This window comes from Manis pentadactyla, chromosome 6 (genome assembly GCF_030020395.1).
Source record: "Manis pentadactyla isolate mManPen7 chromosome 6, mManPen7.hap1, whole genome shotgun sequence".
Taxonomy (NCBI): domain Eukaryota; kingdom Metazoa; phylum Chordata; class Mammalia; order Pholidota; family Manidae; genus Manis; species Manis pentadactyla.
This window is the reverse complement of record NC_080024.1, coordinates 3082046-3105255: the sequence shown is the minus strand read 5'-3', so window position 1 is coordinate 3105255 and position 23210 is coordinate 3082046. Positions and strand designations below refer to the sequence as shown.

Below are 23210 nucleotides of genomic sequence, written 5' to 3'. Positions count from 1 at the left end.
ACCGATCTCCCTCCAGGCCTGCACTGTGTCCGGCATCCTCAAGCTCTGGGAAGACAGTGAGGAACAAGGTCCCAGCCCAACACCCGGTGTCCCTGTCCTCCCCACCCCCTGCCATTTAAGTCCGCTCAGGTGTCCCCGGCAGGCCCCTGGGTGTGGCCCCCAGTCCTCCCTCCCTGCCCCACCTTTTCTCTGCCAATAACCCTCCCCGCCACTGCAGTGCCTCGCCTTCCCTCCTCCATCCAGCTCCCAGTTTGCTTCCCGAGAGCCTAAACTAACCTGGCCACGTTGCTTGGCTAGAAACATCAACTATATTTCTGGAGGGAAGACGATCATAGGTGACTTGGGCATGGCCCCCTCCCTCCCACTCTTCCCCTGGCATCTTAAGGTGCACCCAGGCCCCAAATATCCCTGGAGCTTTTGGACCCCGAGCTCTGCCCAGTTACTCTCTTCTTCCCTAACTGAATACTGACAGCAGCAGTTACTCACTGTCACTCCTGGACAAAAGGCAATGGCTTTGCAAACCTTATCTGACCCTGTACTGTACAGAACAGTAAAGAAAGTAAAACTCAGGTAAATTCATTCCTCATGCAACCACTTTTTGTGAAGGGCAGCTAATGGCAGGCCTTTTGCTAGAAGCTGGCGACACAGAAGTGAACTGACAGGTCACAGAGGACATGCATGTGAAGAAAGAAACATCCATCCACACAGTGCTTCTGCCTGGTGCTGTGAGGCTCAGGAGGACGGCCAAGGTCACGCAGCCTGGCAGTAGTGAGTGCGAGCTGACCGGCCCCTCTGTGACTCCTGGGCCCCAATTCACACGGGGCTCAGGTCTGAACCACGTCCCTGCACCCACCCCTCCGTGTAAAACCCCTGTGCAACCCAATCCCCGCAGCCTTCGGGCGGCCCCCACGGAGGTCGCCGCTCAAAGGTCCCCCGCCGCCCAGGATGCGCCTGTCCCCGATTCACCAGCAGGGCCCCCCCTCCAGCGCCCCGGGCCCCACCCCCAGGCCTCTCGGCCCCAGCCTCCGGGCGCCTCTGAACCTTCCGTCCCTGGCACCCTAGCCCGTCTCTCCCGTGCCCACACGCCAAGTCCCCGGCCATCCTGCCAGCCAACCTGCCACCACGCCCACCCCGACGCCGCCCGCGGGACCCGGCGCCCCGCTCCCCGCGCCCCCGCCCGCGCCGTGACGCCATGACGCCGGCGAAGGGCGGGGCGAGGGGCCGCGCGGCCCGAGGGGGGCGCGAGCGCGGAGCGGCCCCGCGGCAGCAGCGGGTGGCGCGCCTTTGGACATGGGCACCCAGGGCTCGGGGCGCAAGCGGCTCCCCAACCGGGAGCGGCTGAACGCGGAGGACGACGCGCTGAACCAGATCGCGCGCGAGGTGAGCGGCGGCGGCGCGGGGCGCGGGAGGCTGTCAGGGGAGCTGTCAGCCCGTCCGTCGGTCTGTCCGCTCCCGTCCGCGCGCGCGGGGGCGCGGGAACCCGGCGGGCCGGGCGCCTGGCCTCGGGCGGCGACGCCGCCCGCACAGACCCCCGCGCCCCGCGGCCTCGGCGCTGCGCCCGGGCCGGGAATGGGCTGCGGCGCCGCGCCAGGGGTCGGCCGGCCACGGGGAGCGCGGTGCCGCAGCGTGGGGGTGCCGGAGCCCGGCCAGGGAGGCCCACGGACAGCCCCCGTAGGCCACGCGTTCCTGGCGGTGTGGCCCTGCTCACGTTTGTCGTCGGTTGTCACACAAGGGGCAGGTTGGGCACGAACTTGGGGTCCTGGAAGGTGCCCGAAACCGGGTGTCATCCAAGTTTCCTGGTCAGAATGTATGTGAAGGGTGATGAACTTTGCGTGGCAAATGAAAGGGGTGCAGCGTGCATATCCGAACAGGGGCTTTCTCCCCCACAAGGATTCAACTCGAAGGTCAGACAAATCGGTGACCTCTGGAACGAGGCACCGCAGATTGGGAGCAGTAGCCAGCCTCTTTGGGGAGGGGGTCCCATGGGCCCAGCGTGCACAAAGAGAACTTGGTTTTTCACCATGCACCTTCTGGATTGTGTATGTGCGGGCGCCAACTCATAAGGAATGTATGTGCCGGTGCGTGCAACCCTCCTGCCCTCCTCCAGGTGTTTGGGTTTGAAGGGAGGGCGTGGTGTTGGTAGTCTGCATACCGTTACTCCCCTGTGAGAAAGCTTCCAGCTTCCAGGCGCGGGCTGTGCTGTCTGGTTGCATCCATCAGTTATTTATTGAGCTCTACTCTCTAAGCAGTTCTTAAGTGGTTTTACTTGTAAACACCTGATTTTGCTTTTATGGACATATGGCTGTCAATTAGCTTTCATTGAATATTGAATGAATAAAGACTTTGGGGTTTAAGCTGTAGAAGGAAAAGAGCTTTACACGCCAACTCCTATTCATCCCTTAAAGCCCACTGTAGATAGGTGTCCTCTGTGAGACCTACATCACCCTCGACAGAAGTCTCCTTGCCTCCACGCAGCTCCTCCAGCTCTTGCTCTCTACATGTGGTGTAGAGATCATGTTGCCTCAGCATTATTTGTTCACCTGTCTGTCCCCCTATAGAAGGTGACAGGCAGGCAGTGTCTTACTTTTGTAACCCCATAGCTCAAAAGAGCCAGACACATAGTAGGTGCTCCCAAGGGTCTGTTGCATTTAGTAAACAGAAGAAGAACAAGGCATTTAAAGCCCATTTGGCTAAATATAGACATTTGCTAAATGCGGTAACTTGAACGTAATCCCACCCTGTGAAGACTGTCATCTGTGAATGTATCTGACCATAAGCCCAAGCAAGTGTTGTCCGCCAGGCCAAAGGGTCTGATGATCTGTGGGCCTTGTCTTCCCGTGGGTGGTTACAGACAAAGGAATGAAAGCTTCCAAAGTCTACCTTGTGTCTGCTGGTTTTTATAGAAATAGACTGAAAGGAGAGGCTGGGGACGCTCCCTGTGCTGACAGCCTGGAGGTCCTGAGTAACTGGAGTTGTTACAGAAACTAACAAAATTGTCTTAGGTTCAGTACTTTCTTATTTGCCCATCAACTCAGCAGATACGTGTCATGCTCTCCAAACCTCCATCCTGGGGGACAGATTCAGAGATGAACTTCAGAGGATCTGCCCTTGAGGAGCAGGGCCCAAGGGGTCTGATCTATAGATCAATAACAATAACAGAAGGAAGGAAAAGATCTGATTTCAAAGGGCCATGGACTTATGTCCTGAAGGTTTGGAAATCAAAGAGTTATAATTTATTGATGGGACTTCCATGACAGTGCATCTCCCCAGCCAGGCCCTGTGGCCAGAACAGTAGACTCAGTGGCCCAGACCAGTCCCCATGGCAAGGGAGGGTGTGGGGCCTGCCCTGGAACCAGTCGGCCCATTCTGGAAACGGGGGGAGTAGGCCTCTGAAGCCCTTGGAGAGGTGTGGGGGCCTGAATGAAAACTGGGGAGCATTTGAGAAGATGGCAGAGGTGCGATGTGTGGGGACAGGTGTCTAAGAAAGTGTGCTCTGGAGAACAAGTGGAGCGTCCTGGGGGAGACACGGGAGGCCTAGCCTGCCAGGGCCTGGGGCAGGGTGAGGGAAGGGCCTCCTGGGCAGGAGCCGGTGGTGACCTGCACGGATTGAAGGGACACATTCATATTCCTGCAGTTACATTCCATTTGCCTCAAGGCCCATTTGCAGTAAATGGAGCTGTGACCGCACAACAAGAGGATGTGTCAGCACAGCGAGCATGCTTCTTACTGGCTCATCTGGGGTGGAATTCAGGCAGGATGTCAGGAGAAAGGTCCGGCAAGCACTCTGCAAAGCTCCCCACCACTGACAGCATGAGCAGTGTTTCCACATCCTGGGGAGAAGTGTTTAGACACAGATACATTTTTCTCTCCTACTGGGTTTAACATCCTGCTGATAAGTTTTGGTGGCATCCCAACTCTTCATTCAGCGCTCTGCCACTGAGTGAAATGATATTGCTGTCACTGGGCCCAAAGCAATTCAAAGTGTCCCCCTTGCATGGAAAATGCCTTTCCTGAAAGGGAACACCTATTCCCCCCAAAAAGGAGTAATGTGTAAATGCATTAGAAATGAATCTCTGTGGGTCCCTTAACCATCACAGTGAGCTTATCATCCCTCCGTGGCCACACGGGGGTCCCTCCCTCCCTGGCTGGGTGGTTCTCTTCCAACAGCGTCCCCATAGCCTCCTCTCCCAGAGTGCCCCACCACGCCACCGTCCTCTGGGCACACAGTGACACCCGCCCAGACCCCCTATTAGCAGTGCTGACTTCCTGGCCTGTGAGCCCTGGCTGTTCGGGATGGGTTCACAGCCACCAAGGGTACGATTTCTCCCACCCTTGGGGCAGCCTGCAGCTATTGACAGACGGATATGAGAACACAAAAAGTCCCCTCCCCTTGCCTCAAGGTGGAGCCAGCTTGGGGCATCCACGGGTTGGGGCTGATGGCAGACTACAGCTGAGGCTGCCTCCTTCTCCACCCCTACTACTGCTCCCCTCACTCTTCTTCTGCTGACAGTGCTCCCACAATAGACCATGTCCAAACCCTTGCCTCAGGCTCTGCTCCTAGAGACACCAATTTAGGGCAACCCCATGCCTCATTCTGGGAAGTCCTATAAATGTAGAACATTCTAATTCTAAATCCCCCTTTAATTTTCTGTCTCCCCACCCCGTCCTGCCCAAATAGCCTTCATCCATCAGCCTATCTCCTTTGCTCCTCAAGCCTCAAGGCCATTGAAGGCCAAGTTGGGGGTTGGGTGCACAAGGTTTTTCAGATCAGCCTGGAAATCTGGTTCACTCTGGAACTCCCACTCCACCTTCCTCCGGCTCTGGTGGGACCAGGTGGTGCAGGAGTGAGCCTAGTGGGCATGACACACACTTCTGCTCTCTCGGCCGAGGCCCCAGCCTGCAGGAGAGATGACACGGGGACCAACATTACCTGAACTTGGCCTTGTCCCTGCAGCCTGTTCACTTCATGTGGACTGTCACCCTCACCCGCAATTCCCAGACAAAATTGCTTTTCTGAGGGACCAGTGGGCAAAAACCTATTGGGCACTGACTAGCTGTGTCCTCTAGTGTTGGCGGTGGTTTGGGACCAAGGACACGGTCACGCCACCTCCTTCCAGGAAGTGCAGGAGGTGAGGGGTGCTGACCACCCCGCACGGTACCGGCTGTTCAGCAGGAAGACCTGTCCTGCCCCGAGTTCCAACACCACCGCCAGGGAGTACACCCAGGCCCTGCCCTAGCTGACCTGCCTAGACACACACACACACACACACCTTGGTGTGTGTGACAGGCACTAGGAATGTTCCAGGCGGGTTTTTATCAAAGTCTGGGCTATCAGAGGAATTGCAAACACCACGCCTGTGACCTTGGGCTGTTTCTGTGATTCCCGACAAGATGGTTCCACTGGAGGTGGAATCAGGAACTCAGCTGTGGACAATCCCTCTGGTCATGGATGACTTGTGGGCCCCACCCCACAGCTGTTTCTATCAGAGAGCCAGCTGTCTCCATTTCCCATCCCTGGGCAAATCTGTAACGATTCGATGGTAGTGTGGTTAGGATGTCATTTGTATGTGGATGACATGAAGAGGTTGCACAGTGGGATGGAAATCGGGGGAACCTGGATTCTAGCTGAGCCTGTCACCCATGAGCCTTGGCAGGGTACAGCCCTGGAACGGGGAGGGATTGGAACTGAGGTTGCTTTTAGGGCCCACAATGTGCCAGACACTCCACTCTGTAGTGATACCGAGCCCCATGAGAAGAGGTTGGAGTGTCTGTCTGACTCGGAGAAGCAGGCTCACAGATTCTAGGTGACTTCTGTAAGGTCACTGGGTAACTAAGACGTGCCGGTTCATCCTTCAGGCTAATTCCTGCATTGGTTTCTTGGCTCCGTCCAAGGCCCTGTTCCAGGCAGTGTCCTGCAGTCAGGCCAACGTGCCCCTGTCTCTGGGACTGCCTGGCCTCTGAGAGTCGGGCACACACTGCGGGGAGAGCGCCATGTTCTTCTCAGCCTTGCTCTCTCTCTCCTCTTCTCTTGTCATCCTCTCATCTTTTAAGAGTTAATTTTTATTTAGAGTAATTTTTTTTTCCTCTGTCCCATATTCTCAGGCCATTGTCCACACAGGAGCTGGGTGATCCTTTTGAAATAGGTCAGACCACGTCACGCCTCTGATTCAGACTCTCCCATGGCTTCTCAGGCCTCTCAGTAAAAGTGAAGTTCTTGGGGGCCTTACAAGACCCTGAACAATCTGTTGATGATCTTCCATGTTTATAAATAACCCACATCTGCACGAACTGGTGATTTTATTGAATTTTAGACATCATCTGCAGTTTGGAGGATGAGGTCTTGCTCAGGCCTTCTCCCCAATTTCCTCTCATCTTTATTCCATAGCTATTGTCATTTCAGGTTAAATAAATAGTCACTGGCAGAACAATAGACTGGAGAACATGATGGGGGCTGGCATCAGATTTTCTGGGTTCAAATCCTGATTCTGCCACTTTCTCCATGACCAAGTGCAAGTTACTTAGCCACCTTGTGCCTCAGTTTCCCCAAATGGTGGACGGTGAAAATTTAAGAGTACATATCTGACAGGGTGCTTATGAGGCATTTCATGAAAAGTCCTCAGAGCAGCAACTGGAAATGCTCAGTAAACGCTAGTGGTGGCAACAACGTCACACAATAGTGTCAACTGCAGAGCCAAGTGGTGTACTCTAATACTTCTTTCCTCCACAGGTTTCTGCATTTTCTGGAGTTATTTCTGTTTTCCAAATCTATCATATCTAATTCTTCAAAAACTTCTCAGCAGAACCCCCCCCATGCTATTTTCTATTAATCTATTCATCGGGTAATCTATCTATTCCATTTTATTCCCTCCTGGAAATCTACCTTCTGAAGACCTCAGCCCTCTAGACCCAGTCTGCTCTGGGTGGTCTGGGGACTGGCTGCACCTGTCATTCCTTTTGTTGCCTTCCTAAGAATACCTTTTGCCACTTTTCTGTTGTTGTTATTATTGTTGGATCCCATTTGCTGTCTTCTCTCTTGGACTACTCTCTCATTTGGCTGGAACACATCCCTCAGTAGCTTTCTGAAGAGAGAATGCCTGTTCTAAATGCATATCTGAAAACGTCCTTATCCCACCCTCATGCTTGATTGATAGTTTGGCTGAGTATAGAGTTCTAGGTTAAAAAAGACTTTTCCAAAGAATGGGGAAGATTTCTATGTATTTTTTAAAACAATTTCCAGCATGTATTGTTAACTGAGAAAAAGTAATGTGCAGAAAGTGAAAATAGCATGCTCTGAGAATGGCTGTAATTTGCCTGGATTTGCGTAAGAAAGCGCTGGCAGACACACAATAAAAGGAGTGTGGGATGTAAGTGGAAGCAGATTTTTTAACTGCAACTTTTTATACTCTTTTGATATTTGAACCATGTGACTGTATTGATTACCTATTCAATAACATATACTAAAAATATCAAAAAAGCAAAACTGGAAACTATTCTCTACCACAATTTTTATTTTATTTTAGCTTTCAGGATTGCTTTGAGAATTTCGCTGCCTTGTATATTTTCAGTTTCTTGTAGGATATCTGCCTTTACTCTCTAGAAGCTTTTAGGATTTTCCCTTCACCCTCAGTGTTTTGAATTTTTTTTTTCCATTAGTGAGCATTCATTAGGTTACTTCAATCTGGAAACATGTACCCTAGAATTCTGGGAACTTTTCTGGATTTTTTTTTCCCTCCCCCCCATTTTCTCAGTCCCTTTTACAGGAACTCCTGGTGTTGGGATAACTTCCTTTTCATTCTCATGTTCTTACTTTTTGTCTTTTGGTGATACTTTTGGGGAGATAACTCAACTTCATCTTCCACTCCTTCTACTAAACTTATCCATTGCATATTTAATTTCTAAGAGGCTTTTTTTGTTTGTGTTTTGGTGGTGGTCTTTGTTCCTTTCCTATGGCATTCTTTCTTGATTCATTCATACAGTGCCTTCTCATGTCATTCTGAGGATATTCATTTTGAGCTTTTGTTTTTTCCGGAACTTGTCTTTTGTTCCCTGCATTACAGTCTGTTTCCTTTGTGCTCTGCCTGTTTCGGCCTCTGTCTTTCACCTTGAAGGCTCTCCCAAATGTGTGGTGATCCCTGGCTATGCATCAGATACAAAACACAGTGAGAACAATTTGAGCAAAGGGCAGGAAGGGAGATGCCACGGGATGTGAGCAGGACACCACCAGGGGTGCAGAGGGGTGTCTGAAGTGTCGGCACCAGGCAGTAAGTACTTCCTCAGGGCACAGGCACACAGCCTGGGTCTGAGCCCAGGTCCCCCCTGCTGAAGGCCAGTGCCCTTATCCACAACGGTGTCGGTGTTGGAAGGAAATGTTTCTTAATGCTAACAAGCCAGACTTCTCAGATTTGGTGTCTGTAGGTAGAGTTTTCCTTTCTGTCTGGATTAAGAGAGTAGTAGGGATTAAGAAGAAAGTTGAAAATTAATCTAAGATTTATGCCAGGGAAGAATATTTCATTGCTAATGTGCCTACAGCCTAAACCAGTACTCTTACTGAGAGCAGAATAAAATATCAAATTAGGTGAGCAAACAAGGGGTTACAAAAAATAAAATTTGGGCATCAGGGATAACTCATTTATTTGTTTGGAAGATTCTCTAAAATCTGAGATGTAAAACAAATATAAAACACCTGGAGAGTTTAGGTAGGCAGAATGTGATATGGTCTTGGCCATGGGTGAACTCTCGGATCAGCAAGTATGTAAGACCCAGACCGTTCAGTGCCTCCACTGGTGGATTATATTGCAGTGTTTCCACACACTTCCTGGCTCAGGGAAGTGAATGAAGAATCGCACGGTGGTCATAAAAATATTTAAACATAAAGAAACCAGGAGATCTAAAGTTGTTCATTATGCTTTTAATGTCCATCACATAAGGTTGCCCACTTTTTCTGCCCTTAAACTTGATTTATTTTTATTTTTCATCTTCTTTTACGACTACCCTTAGGCACAAGGAAAGATGTGGAATTTTCTGGGTTGATATTCAAGGCGATGGGATTTCCATGTTGACATGACTCCACCCTGATGCCCTAACATACTGCTTTAAATTACCCCAGATACATTTTCAAACCATCCAGAGTAGTGGTGGCTAGTAAGGCTTTCTGAGATGGGGGAACTGCTCTATCCCTGCTGTGTTCCGTGGCAGCCACCAGCCCTGGGCAGCTGTTAAGCCTGAAATGTGGCCAGTGCAACTGAGGAATAGCACTTTTAAATTGTATTTAATGTTAATTCATTTACATTTAAATAGCCACGTTGGCTAGTAGCCACAATATTGGACAACACAGCTTTATAGCAATGATTTATTCTTTGTGGAAATATGTCATCCTAGAGGTGTGCTCTCTAATATGGGATGGTTATGGAGTCCCATGGGGCTGTGTCTCAAGATCAGGCACAGAGAGGAGTGACACGGTGGTGCAGGTGGACAGGCTGACCTGCAGCCAGAGCTGCACCCGCATGGGGAGCGAGCGCATTGCTGCAAGGAACATGGCCGGCCTTTCCGAGTCGAGTGACCATAGCAAGTTAATGTACCCCGGTCTCCTGTCCTTTCCGAGTCGTGTGACCATAGCAAGTTAACGTACCCGGGTCTCCTGTCCTTTGTGAAGGAGGCGCGGTTGCAGTGGTGAGTGAAGCCCTGGACATACAGACCAGCTGCCTGGTCCCTGGTGCGTGCCAGTTCAGCAGTGGCTTCTGCCTTTGGTGGCTGTGTTCATCTCCAGAAAGAGACAGCGGCCCTGCTGGACTGCCTGGATGTGCCCAGGAATCCTGCGTCAGGGGCAGGCACGGACCCTCCCTCGTGAGGTGAAGGCTGAGGTGGGACGTGGGCGCGTCTGTAGGAAAGATGTGAGGGGAACAGAGGACAGACCATCTCCTGTGCGTGCGGGGCTGGCCGGCCCTGGGGGCTGGTCTGACACTCTCAGTAAAAGCTCTCAGGGCTGCTGTGTCTTTAATGCCCAGGACCCCTTGGCCTCTCATAGCTTAGAGCGCGGGTGCAGTTGAGCACGAGATCAAAAGGGCCCTCCGTTTTCTACAGTATTTTTGCTTCTTGGTCTTGAATTTAAGAATCAGCTGTAATCAGTCACCAGATTCTTTGAGCTGCTTCACCGTCAGGCAGCCAGGCCTTGGTGCTGGGCCGTCGGTTAACTCATGGAGATAATGGGCCCCTCCACCCAGGTCTTGTCCTGCGCTGGTTATCCTGGGGCTTATCTGACCTCTCAGAAGCTCCTGGATCACCTGCCTATTTTTAGCCTGAGCCTGGAGCCAGCTCTGCAGTGAAACGACGCGTGCACGGTGATGAAGTGGTGGCCGCACGGTCTTACAACTCCGTGTTGGTTTCTCAAGCTTTTCCTCCCCCTTTTCTTTTGTGTCAGAGTTTCTCAGCCTCAGAACTATTGACTCTCAGGCCAGAGAATTCGCTGATGTGGGGGGTGTCCTGCACATTGGAACACATGCTGGCTTCTACCCACCAGTGACAACCAAAAATGTCCCCAGACACTGACAGGTGCCCCTGGGGCCCAGGGCCGACCACCGTTTCCCGTTTTCCACCACGATGCCTGCTCACACCTTGAGCTCTGAACCACTCGCCTCAGCCACAGAAACCTCGGCTCTTGTCAGGGGACGTGGCTGCTCCGCAGCAGGGTGAAGGCCCTGCTGCCCAAATCGTGTCCTCCGTGGACTTTCCCCCCAGGCCTCCTGGGAATTAGGAGGAGGGGCTGGGGGCCTGGAAGCTTGGCCGGGCAGCTACAGGCTCGGGATGGTGGGGCGTCAGCGGCCAACATGGTGACCCTCTCGTGTGTTCCAGAAGGCGCTCAAGTGGATGGCAGGGGCAGGGGCATGGGGAGAGGCTGAAAAAGGGGTGACAGAAGGGACCCTGAGTTGCAGGGACAGCAGAGAGTTCTCGCTGCCTCTGTGGAAGATAGGTTGGCCTGAAAGTGGCTAGTAAGAGGGGGTCTTTTGAGTGACATCCTACGGGGCCGAGTGGCCCCTTTCTGTGGTCAGAGACACCCTTTCCCTGCTGATCTGGGGTGTGCCTGAGGAAACTGGCCCAGCGGGGCCATGATGCAGGGCCATGATGCGGGGCGTCGGCCTGTGCTCACTGCAGCTGAGCCTTGTTTGTCTCTCCAGGACAAGGCCCCAGCCGGAGGGCTCGGGGCGCTCCAGGTACGACACGGTGGCCAGTGGCATCGACATGGCCAGTGCTGGGACAAAAGCTAAGAGCCAGCTCTGCCCACAGGCCAAGCGGCCACAGGGTTAGCATCCAAGCCAGTGACAGTCGAGTCCCCACACTGCCCTCTGGCTCTGCCTGGCATCTGCCAGCTTCATGCTGGGTTGCTGGCCAGAGACTGAGGGGAGAATGTGGGGGTCGCTGTCTGGGCATGCAGCTAGGCACTTCCACCTGCAACCCCACTGTCTCTGGTTAGCCCTAAGGGCGGCATTTCTATGGGTACCTGCAGGCTGGGAGAAGGGAAGCAGCCTGGAATAAGCATCAGGTCAGTAAATGGCCAGGCCTGGAATGATGCCTCTGTCCAACTTGAACACCCCCAGGTGGGCAGGGAGCCCATGCTGCCACACCGTGGCAGGAGCCAGGAGGCCTCTGTGGTGGGGCATGGCCCACACACACCTGCCTCCATCACTTGCTCACCCGAACCCCCAGGTGTGCTCAGCAGGAGGGACAGGGAAGACCCACCGCTCAGCCTCACTAGTCCGGTGGTGCTGGCAGTGTGCCTGTACTCCAGACCCCCTAAGGAGGGCCCCCAGATAAGAAGGGGGCTGGGTGTCAGACAACAAAAAGACCAGTGACAGCACATTGCCACAGGATTAGTCATCCCCACGTCTTCCAAAAGGCATTCACAGCCTTTTGCCATTCACAGCTGAAATTCTTAAACTAGATCACTAGACCACGGGCCTCTGCAGGGCCCCCTCCTGCACACGTGGGTCTTCACCCATAAACCACATGTGTACAGGGACCACCTGCCTGCTGCCCACATTAAAAGACATCCAGATGGAGACAGAGGCCTGGCTCTTGCCCTCAGCTCCAGGCTCTAATCCAGGCTCCACCTCAGGCTCCAGGCTCCAGGCTCTAGACTCTACTCTAGGCTTCAACACCAGCATCAGGCTCTAGGCTCTACCCCAGTCCCCTGCTATAGCTCCAGGCTCCAGGCTTCAGGCTCCAGGCTCTAGGTTCTACTTCAGGCTCCAGCTCTAGCTTCAGGTTCCAGGTTCCCAGCTCTAGGCTCTAGATCCAGTTCCAGCTCCCCCTCTAGGCTGTCTGACTGGATCAGGGTGCCCAGGAGCAAGTGCCACTCAGCTCTGGCCTCCATAATTATAAGGAGGGACAACGCCCACCACCTGTGGCACATACTTCATGTGAGGCCCAAATGAGGAAACATTTGACATAATGCACACAAACACTAAAGGCTTTGCAATATAAGGTGTAACATGGTGGTCGTATTATTGTCAGAAAAGTTCACAATAAACTCTTAACACCTACATGTTTCAGGCAGGTTTGTAGTTGTTGCTGAACCTGGAGCAGAAACAGCCCATCACCTGGACCTCATTGGCCCCTAGAGCTGTGCATTCTTATTTTCCCAGAACACTCTGGGTCTCTTTTAATGGAGATGTTGCTTTCTTCTAAAATTAGAGGAAGCTGGTGCAAGCCTAGCGTGTCTGTCAGGGAAGATGGAAGGTAGAGGAATGGAGGGAAGTGCACAAGCCGCGGACCAGAAGCTGTCCACAGGCGGCCCTTCTCTGGGCTTCCAGACCCCTGGTCTTTTCAGGCCCACAGGGAAGTGATGAAGAAATAAACTGGAGTCACTGCCACCGTGACAGCCACAGACCCCCACCAGCCCCACGTGTCAGGGAGGGGCCCGGAGGGGGCCAGTCCGGGGGCTTTGGCAACCTTCTCCAGTCATCACTGACATCCTTTTATGCCTCAGACCCTCCAGTCTGCCCCCAGGTACAGTCTGCACAGCCTAGAAAGGGAGTGAGTGTTGGAAGGCCCCGTCTCACGTAGGAGAGCAGCTTCTGTTCTCTGCACGCTGTCCCTTGTGACAGGGTGTTACTGAATCAAGCCTTTTCTCAAGGGCAAAGGATGGCCCTGGGCTCCTCAGCCTTTATTTGGACTTGGAGTAAATGGTATCTGTTTGGCTCTGTGCCTTCCCTTTTGTTTTGGGGGTGTTAACTGTCCAGGAAACCTGCACAGACCGCTGGTGCCTCAGGGGAAGAGTCAGCTCAGCCCATCACCTAGATGGTTCTGGCCGCTCGAATGGGGAGCTCACAATGGCTTCTCTGAAACAGGAGCTGTGGAGTTGCTCCACCAACTTTGAGAAAACAAAGCACATCCGTTGGACTTTAGGGCACTTGATTTCCCCCCGGCTCAGTGGTTCCCAGATTGCGGCCTCCAGACACAGTACCCACGACTCTTGGAACTTGTGGAGATGTTGCTCATCAGGCCCCATGCATCCCACTGAGTCGGGACCTGGGCTGAACTGGCCCTCTGGGTTCTGGGAAGCCCTGCAGGGGATCTGATACTCAGCAAAGTTTGGGAAGTGCTGCCTCAGTTATGGGGATGCTGAGGTGAAGAGCAGCATTTGCACTAACACTCCTGATTAGGATAGTGCAGCTTTTTCCTACCCGCGTGCCTGCGGGGACAGGGGCTGGCTTCAGTAACAAATGTGAATGCTACAGAAACCTTCAGCCCCAGCAGGGTGCTCCGCCTCCCCACGTCAGCGTCCACAGTCCCCCGGGTCTGCCCTCTGGCGCACAGCAGACGCCAGCCGCTGTGCTAAATGTGAGTGAGTGAGCGAGCCTCACATGGGTGAACACACGGGTGGATTCCCAGTGACATTTGAAAGTTCAGATTCTTTTGATGCCAGAACAAGATTTCAAAGATGATCAATGGTCACTTGAGTGTGAATGAAGACCTACTGGAAACCTGCAGCAAACAGAATCTCATTGGGCAGGACGTTCTTTCTCCAGAAGGGATGTTTTGACTCCAGCCTCCCCATGGCCAGCATAACTAGCCACCTTGTCCACCTTTCTGCGACGGTGTAGAAGGAGAGATAAAGCAGGGAACTTTTGATCCTTTTCCCTTTCACCCTTACAGTTGTTCCCCCATTCCAACCTCTCGTGTTTCTCCACTGACCTTTTTCATAATGCATGCACTTGGGAAAACTCTCGGAATGATCCTAGTGGGGGGACCTTGGCTTCATTGGGTGGCGCATGGCGGTCAGGTTGCTCCACACGTTGCCAGTACAATGAGGCCGCCTTCCCTACAAAGGCATTTACTGTATCCAGGAAAGTCCTCCCAGGGCTGATGGCCCTTTATCAGGGGCTGAAGCACCTTGGACTATGTTTGTAGAACATTCTCCTGTGTGGCTTCCCTTTTGGGGTGCTTGGGCTGGAGGAAGTTAGGTGTATAAATATGACCTGCCAGGTGCAGTAAATGTCTGTCTTAGTGTGACTCTCGCCTCCCGTGGGTGCTGAGGCTCACTCCCCCAGGGGGCACCTGCAGCAGTGGAGACATTTGGAGGAGAATGATATTGGTGTCACGTGTGAGAGGCGGCTGCAGGGCTGCAGATGGAAACAACGTGGAAATGTCCGAGCTGTGCCTCATAGAGCTGGGATGCTCAGCTGAATGGGTCTTTAAGAGAAGACAGAACCTGTTCCAAGCAATGTTTTTTGTTAGATTACTACAGGCTCTATACAGATTTCCCAGTTTTTCAGTGACTCTTTGCCTTTCCGGGGTCCCACACTGCGTATGTCGCCATGTCGCCTTTGTCTCTTGTCTGTCATGGTTTCTGGGACCTTCCCTTTCATTCCTGACTGGGCTCCCTTGAAGAGTAGCAACTAGGGCCTGTCTGAGACAGAGCTTATGGGTTTGCAGGAAGGATTCCATGGAGGTGAAGTGCCCTTTTGCTCACATCACATCACATCGGGGGCATGTGATGCCAAGACTTGTCACCGACAATGTGACCCTGAGCCCTGGGCTTCGTGGGGTCTGCTGGCTCCTCTGCTGTCAAGTTACTGTTTTTCCCTTTCCCCACTCTGTTCCCTGGAAGCAAGTCACTAAGTCCAGGCCACACTTGGGGGAGGGAACGTCAGCCTCATATCCTAGAGGAAGGAGTATCAAAGAATGTGTGATTCTATGCAAAAACCTTCACAATAATTAGTAGATTTGAAGAGAGATACTTTGCGGCTGGGCAGGAACCCTCTGCCTCCCTAACGTTCATCAGTAGATAAGTAATTCCTTTTTAAGTGTGAATAGCAAAAGCAGGTTATTTGGTATAACCAGCGGTCTTGAGAGCAGGGAGTGGGAAGCCCTCAAACGTGCTGTGGTGCCTGACGGGCCTCCTCCTGGCCCAGCCCCGGGGCCTCTGCTGTTTCTCCTGCTGTCGCGATGCTGGCCGGGTCTCCCAGTCACCTTTAGTGTCCTGCTCAGTGCTGTGCGAATGGATGCACAGAATCTGCCGACCCCACGCCTGGGCCCCTTTGCCCCTTTGCCCCAGAGCCACTCAAAGGGACGAGCTCTAAGCAGCATCCCATGCTCTGGTCTCCTCGGTGCCAGAGCGGCCGTGTGCCCTTCCTGCTGGGAAAGAGATATGCTCGGGAAAGTAATGCTATTAACTTCCTTTTTTTTTTTTTGAGAGAATGGGTCAGGCTAAATGTGGATCATTGTATGACTGGGGGTCGTATGTGCATAGTGACTTTCTTCATCTTAACTCATTGTCACTTTTTGTAATCTAGTCATTTACTGCCTCAGCTTGAGATGAGATCTCAATTTTTCAAAAGACGAGTTTGGCTTGAAGGTGCTTTTTGATATATGGCATCGGTAAAGAAATCTAACAGCCAAAGCTAAACCAGGCAGTAAAGCCTAAATAACTGCTCTTCAGTGGACATATATTTTGTTTATTGTGTTTCCTGCTTTCTACTGTTAAAATGTGTAAAGAGGGGAAAAGTCTAAGGAAAGAAGGGAAAATATAATGTCTTTTAGAAAAAATATCTTAAGTAATAGCTGTAGAATGTGAGGAAGACCAAAGAAAATTCAGACCAGACCAGGCTACTAAAGATGAAATGTCCAGGTTGCAGAGAATTATGAATCTTTCTCTAGAAAATGTCAACTCTAAGTGTGCACAAGGGACCATCCGGCAGATTCCGGGGAGCCCTCAGAGTCAGATAAGCTTTGGCCTCGCTCTTCCCTCCTCTGATCCGGTCACTTTTTTTCCCTCCTTAGCTTGTTCAGTCGCGGAGGGCGCCCACAGCGGCAGTCAGAGCGAGCGACAGCGGCAGTCAGCATTCGCTGGGCGCTGGGCGCCCTCCGATTCACTCACTGAATCTTCAGTGCTGCTGAGGGGCTGTGTGGACTGAATGTGTCCCAGCAGGCTTGTATGTAGAAGCCCAAACCCCAGGGTGGCTGCCTTTGGAAATGGGGCCTCTAAGGAAGCAATTAGGTTTGAATGAGGTCATGAAGGTGGGGCCCTCATCCAATAGGATTAGTGTCCTAATCAGAAGCGACAAGAGGGAGCTCTCTCCCTGCGGGCATACAGCAAGGTGGTGGCATCCACAGGCCAGGAGAAGAGTAGTCGCCATAACCCACACGTGGTCCTGGGTCTCTGGGCTCCTAAACTTGTGCGGGCCACCCAGGCTGTCATTTTATTATGGCTGCCAGAGCAGACAAAGACAGGCAGTGCTATTATTCCTACCTCAGAAATGAAGAGGTGGCTTCCCTTACTGGTCTGTTGGTTTTCCCTTTTCTCCTAATAATCCAGCTTTATATGTTTAGTGAAATGCTCACAACAGCTCCTGGTGGTTCACTTTACTGTAAATCTACCCTCTGTCATTAGCATCAGGCTCCTTTTTCTGTTTGACTTTTTTCACTTTGAATTCTCCTTCAGTGTTAGGACTGGTGTTAGTATTTGAAACCCTTGTCTCAACAGGATAGGTGGGGTTATGATGTAGTAACAAACACCCCAAATCTTGGAGGCCTCAAATGGTGAGCATTTCTCTCTTGCCCACCCCAGATGCCCATCCTAGGTCGGAGTGGCCTCGGCTCCTCCCAGCCTCACAGAGACAGCCCCACTACCTTCTCAAGGACTTGCACTATCACCTCACAGTGGGCAGAGGCCACGGTGACATGTTCACTGGCTCTGAACACCTCCACCCCAAAGTGGCATGTCATTTCTGGGCACAGACAGCAGGAAGGGTGCCAGGCTGACTCCTTGAGGCCTTTGTAAGAAGTAGAGAGGAAGGAAGAGTGGCCCCCAGGTGCAGGGCTGGGGCAAAAGAAGGTGCCCCTTCCCTGGCTGGTGCCGCCCCACAGCTGTGTGGCTGGGTGGTGAGCAGTTCTGGACTTGCCTTCACCCCTTCGGCCAGCCTGCAGCTGCGGGGGCTCCCAGATCCTGCCCTGGGCTATGCCTTAACTGTGCTGGGGTGAGCTTTGCCTTCTTTAAGCCGTCAATGGGTATTTCCGTGGGAAGCTGGGGCTGCTGGTGAGGCTGCATTTCAGACTGTTCAAGTAGGAGCCACATCTGAATCTGGGGGAAAACTTACCCCTTCCTTTGATGCCCTGGGACACCAAGGGCTGTACCTGACCAGCAGCATCTGCCCCGGACCCTGAGCAGCCCCTGGGACACTGTCCTTCTGCTTTGTTTTGCTCTCTGTTTGGGCTTTAATATCACGCCGAGGTTGCCCCCATGTGGGTGGAACTTCTGTTCGAATGGCCCAGGACCTCTCACCCGGCTGTGGTGCCCCGTGCCGCGCTTGTGTTTTAAGAATGCAGGGGGCTAGAAATAGCTACACTGCCCACCACGTCTTCCCAGCAAGCTCTTTTCTGACACCCCAGTGCTCCTCCTGTCCCTATCTGTAGGGATTGTCCTTGTCTGAAATTATGTGGCAACACATCACTGTTGTTTTTCAAGTGTCCACCGTGTTCTCATAGATGCCGTCAGGTCAGCAATCTGATTTTAATTTCACTCAGACATTTGTTTTGTGAACTTGGCAAGTCACGGAGACTCCACTTTTCTTTGCCTCTCTTGTCTTCCTGTGAGCAGCGACTGAGACCCCTTTCCCTAGAAACCAGCTGTGCCCGTGTGTCCCGCCAGCCCAGCAGCCTGGACCCGGAGGGATGAGACCCTGCCGGGTGGCTCAGAGTGGGTCCCTGTGAAGCAGGGAGTGGTGTCGGGACCACAGCAAGGAAGGAAAAAACACTGAAATCAAGCAGTCTATTGCCCTTACCTCATTTTCTCAAACCCCTGAAAGATGTCTTTTCAGGATTTTGTCCCTTTTGCCCTCCTGGTATGATGCTGCAGTGAGATGCGTCAGCGCCACTGTCCTGGCTCCCCCAGGGCTTCCCAGAGGCCCAGAATGGGTTCCTGAGAAGGGCTGTGGCCCACAGCCGCTCTCAGGCTCCACATGCAGCTGCTGGGCTGCCGGCTTCTGCAGGAGCAGGAGGAAGGCTGGGCCGGGGCCTGGGCACCCAAGGCCCGCTGTGGACCTCCTGCCCGGCTCGGAGCAGGTGCCCCCGTGAAGTGGGCCCTACTTAAGTAGCTGTGCTCTGCTGAGAACACGATGATGTCAGACGCAATTACAAGTCAACCAGAGGGCACTCTCAGTGTCTTTGGAGATTTCATTTTCTAAAAAGAAGATGTTTTTCAGGCCACTGTCAGTAGCTGACTGTAAAGGATCTTGACTTTTTTCTTCTTTTTTTCCATTTTATTCCTCTGGTCGTCGCCTCATTCTGCCTCCCATGGTTCAGAACAGCGCCGGAGACCAGCATCACCCTGGCTTCCAGAGTCCTGGATTGTGTTTGCATTCAATTGCCTGTTCATTCATTTATTCATTCCTTCTCTGATTCAACAAATAAATGTTTGACTAGCGCCTACAGGTACTGATATGCTGGGGCCAGAGAAGGATAAGAGGTGGTCCTTGTCTCAGCAACCTTTCAAATGCAGGCAGACCTGCTTCATGGCCCTCGCTGTGCTTCGCAAGTAGTGTGTTTTTTACACATTGAAGACTGGTGATGTCAGAGGAGGAAGTCGCTGCCGATGTGGTGGAAACAGGAGAACGAGAATCAGAAGCAGAGCCTGATGATGGGGCTGAACTGCTGCATCTCCAGATCAGACTAACAGCTGAGGATCTGCTCCATATGCGTGAGCGAAGGAAGTGTGTTCTTGACAAGGAATCTCCTCCTGGGGAAGATGCCGTGAAGATTGTTGAAATGACAACAGGATTGCGAATATAACATGAACTTAGTTGATAAAGCAGCAGCAGGGTTGAAAGGATTAACTCTGGTTTTGAAAGAAATTCTGTGGGTAAAATCCTATCAAACAGCATCAAATGCTATAAAGAAATCACTTCTGAAAGGAAGAGTCAATTGCTGCAACCAGCTTCATTGTTTGTCTTATTTTTTTTAATGAACATCCAAAAGACAAGGGACAGCAAATGTTAGCGAGGATGCGGAGAAAGGGGAACCCTCCTACACTGCTGGTGGGAATGTAAGCTAGTTCAACCATTGTGGAAAGCAATATGGAGGTTCCTCAAAAAACTAAAAATAGAAATACCATTTGACCCAGTAATTCCACTCCTAGGAATTTAGCCAAAGAAAACAAGATTCCAGATTCAAAAAGACAGATGCACTCCTCTGTTTATTGCAGCACTATTTACAATAGCCAAGATATGGAAGCAACCTAAGTGTCCATCAGTAGATGAATGGATAAAGAAGATGTGGTACATATACACAATGGAATATCATTCAGCAATAGAAAGAAGACAAATCCTACTATTTGCAACATGGATGGAGCTAGAGGGTATTATGCTCAGGGAAATAAGCCAGGTGGAGAAAGACAAGTACCAAATGATTTTAGTCATTTGTGGAGTATAACAACCAAGCAAAACTGAAGGAAATAAACAGCAGCAGACTCCAGACTCCAAGAAGAGACTAGCAGTTACCAAAAGGAAGGAGGTGGGGAGGGTAGGTGGGGAGGGAGGGAGAAGGGGAGTAAGGGGCATTATGATTAGGACACATAATGTAGGGGGGTCACTGGCAAGGCAGTATAGTACAGAGAAAACAAGTAGTGACTCTATAGCATCTTTTTATGCTGATGGACAGTGACTGCAATGGGGTGGGGGGGGATGTGATAATATGGGTAAATGTAGTAACCGCAATGTTGCTCATGTGAAATCTTCATAAAATTGTATATCAATGATACCTTAATAAAAATTAATTAATTAGTTAATTAATTAATAATAAGTAAAAATGGCCACAGCCGGCCCCACCTTCAGCAGCCAGCCGGCACACCAGCCCAGGGCCAGGGCCCTCCACCACACAGAATTATGGCTCGCTGGAAGCTCAGGGGATGGTGAGCACTTTTCAGCAATAAAGTATTTTAAATTAAGGTGTGCACACCTAGCCGTAATGCTGCTGCACGCATCGTAGACTACAGTATCGTGTACACATCACTTTTCTATGCCCTGGGAAACCGAAAACTTCACCTGACTCACTGCAGCATTTGCTTTATGGTGGAAGGCCGGAACTGAGCCTGCGTATCTCCGAGGTCTGCCTGTATCCACCTGTCCACTGGGCAGAGCTTTACTGATCATGGCTCCTGTGCCTCAGTCACAGCGGTGCGCAAGGCAGTCTCCACCCCCTGTGACTGTAATGATAACCTTTTGAATGGGCAGCTCTCTAACATGTAAGGTATAAAAAGAGTTGCAAAGAAAAGCAGGGGGAAACATGGAAGGAGGCCAGAGGGGGTTGCTATTATAATGGGGTGTCAGAGGACTGCTCCCTGATAAGGTGATATTCCAGGCAGAGAGAACAGCAGGTGCAAAGAATGCAGGTTGAGAGCAGGCCTAAGCGGGGAGGCTGCATAGCTGAGTGGAGTGAGTCCAAGGAAAGAGACAGTGGGGGGCTGCGTCCTCTGCAGCCGTCTAGACACTGTAAGGCCTGAGCGGCAGCTCCTAGTGAGACGGGTGCCTGTTGGATGACTCCAGGGAAAGACTGGCCTGGTCTGGCCTGTGCTTTAAGAGGATTCTTTATGGTGTCACGTGCAGGAACACCATGGTTGACTGTGCGGGCTGTGCACTGCCGAACTCCAAGCCCACCACTCGGTCTGGCTCCTGTATGAATGGCCATCACCTGGCCATTCAGAACAAGACTGGCCCTGAATGAGAAGCAGAGCAGGGAGCCAGGCTGGATGCAGGAGCATGACCGTGGGGAGAGGAGGTGGTCGCTGGGCCAGATGGAGCATGGGGTGGTGAGAAGTGGTCAGGTTCCACGTGCCTCCTGCCAGCAGAGCCCACAGGGCTAGTTGATGGAGTGGATGTGGGATAGGAGTGAAAAAGAGACACCAAGATGCCCCCAGGGCTTTTGCCCTGAGCTGCTGGAAGAGTGGACCTTGAGGCTTGACAGAAGCTTGTTGAGAGTTAAGTAAATGTTGTTTTTAGAGGGAAAACTTTGCCGTCTCTCTTGGCAAATCTGTCCCGCGCCCCACACACTCCTCTGAAATGCTCATGGGGTTGCACTGGGGTGTGGAATTTTGATTAGAGAACTTCAGGGGCTATTTCATAGTCCCTAGGGTGTTAATTGCCACAAGGTTTGTTGCTCTTTTAAGTTGTAAGTTTTTAAAAATAAATTTTAACAACAAATACTTTAACAATAAATGTAAACAATTCCAAAAATACTTCCAAATTAGGGAGATGAGTACAATGAACACTCAAAGATCCATTGCCCAGATTTAACAAGATTTTGCCATATTTGCTTCATCTAGCACTTTCCTTTTTCTTTGCGCTTAGTAAACCAATTCCAGACACGGTGTCTCTTCACTCTTACACACTTCAGTACATATGACTTAATATCAGGAGCATTTTCTTTTATAACCACAATGCTTTCACGATGAGCAAAACTGACATTAATTCATTGTATCATCTAATACCCAAAATGTAATAACATTTCCTAATCATCATTTTACAATTGGTTTCTTCAAATTCAGATCTACACAAAGGCCACACATCATGGTTGGGTACTCTGCCTCCTCCGTGTCTTGTCATCTATGAAAGACCCCCCTTCCCTGCCGTGTTGTGGAACCCAGGTCGCTCCACCACCAGGCTGTCCTACAGTCGGCTTCCTTCTGGTGTCCTTTTACTTGTTCCTCTCTTCCCTGTATTTCCTGTCAATAAATGTTGGTCCTAGAACAGCACTGCCCAAGAGAAATGCATTGTGAGCCACCAATGTAGTTTTATTTTACCCACATTAAAAAAAGTCAAAAGATATAGGTGAAAACTAATAATAGGTTTGATATAATCCAATATATTCCAAATAGTAGCATTTCAACATGTGACCAATGTAAAAATTATCAATGATATTTTTGCATTCTTTTTGCCACACTAAGCCTTGAAATCACTTTATTTTGCACTGTCAGCACATCTCCGTTTGGAAGCTCACCTGCTCAGTAGCCACAGGTGGCTGGTGTGATTGGGCAGTGCAACCCCAGGGCTGCTCCAAAGGCTGTGTGCTTCCCTTCCATGTCACGTCAAGACGTCCTCAGTGGTGGTGCCACCTTTAGTGTTCAGTGGGTGCAGGTGGTGAAAACAGATCCTTCCATGGGAAACTTGTCCACCCAAAAAGCAATGAGGCTTCCACTTTCTGAGATGGGAAGACTGGGAAAATCAGGGAGTCAGGAGCTGAGTTTTCACATGTAACTTCTGAAACTCCTGTTTGACATCCACGGGGACACATAAACAGGCAGTTGGATATGAGTCTGGAATTCAAGAGTGAAATCTCAGCTGGGGATAAAAATTCTGGAGCCACCAACGTATTAATGGTACAAGATTAGCTGAGATCAGCAAGGGAAAAAAGACCAGTGTTGAGAGGTCGTTAAGGTGAAGAACCCGCAGGGTGGCTGCTGTCCCGGACGCCAAGTGAGGAGCGCGTTTAGAGAGGACGAGGATTGCCTGTGTCAGGTGACACCCATGGGTCAGGGAAGGTGAGGGCTGAGAAGTGCCTGCTGGGTTCGGAGGTGACTTTGATGAGAGCTGGTTCAGTGAGGAGTGGGTGATCAGTGGCATCTGTGGAGGTGGGTGCCTGACTGGAGAGAGCTCAAGGGGGAAGGGGATTCATCAAAAAAATAAACATGATCCACTTCTGGGCACACACCCAAAATAATTGAA

General features: G+C 51.4%; 1 protein-coding gene across 35 annotated transcripts in view; it reads left to right on the top strand.

Moving 5' to 3' along the window:
- The first annotated feature begins 1209 nt into the window (after positions 1-1209).
- The window catches only part of LRRFIP1 (LRR binding FLII interacting protein 1), a 131267-nt gene continuing 109266 nt past the window's right edge, over positions 1210-23210 (top strand). For 21 of the 35 annotated variants that reach the window (XM_036901110.2, XM_036901104.2, XM_057503381.1 and 18 more), the window contains exon 1: positions 1211-1380. In XM_036901110.2, the coding sequence (XP_036757005.2) occupies positions 1291-1380 (90 nt within the window). In that variant the 5' untranslated portion in view covers positions 1211-1290. Of the gene's footprint in view, positions 1381-23210 lie in introns of all 35 variants that reach the window. The other 14 variants (XM_036901141.2, XM_036901132.2, XM_036901129.2 and 11 more) reach the window with 4 other exon arrangements.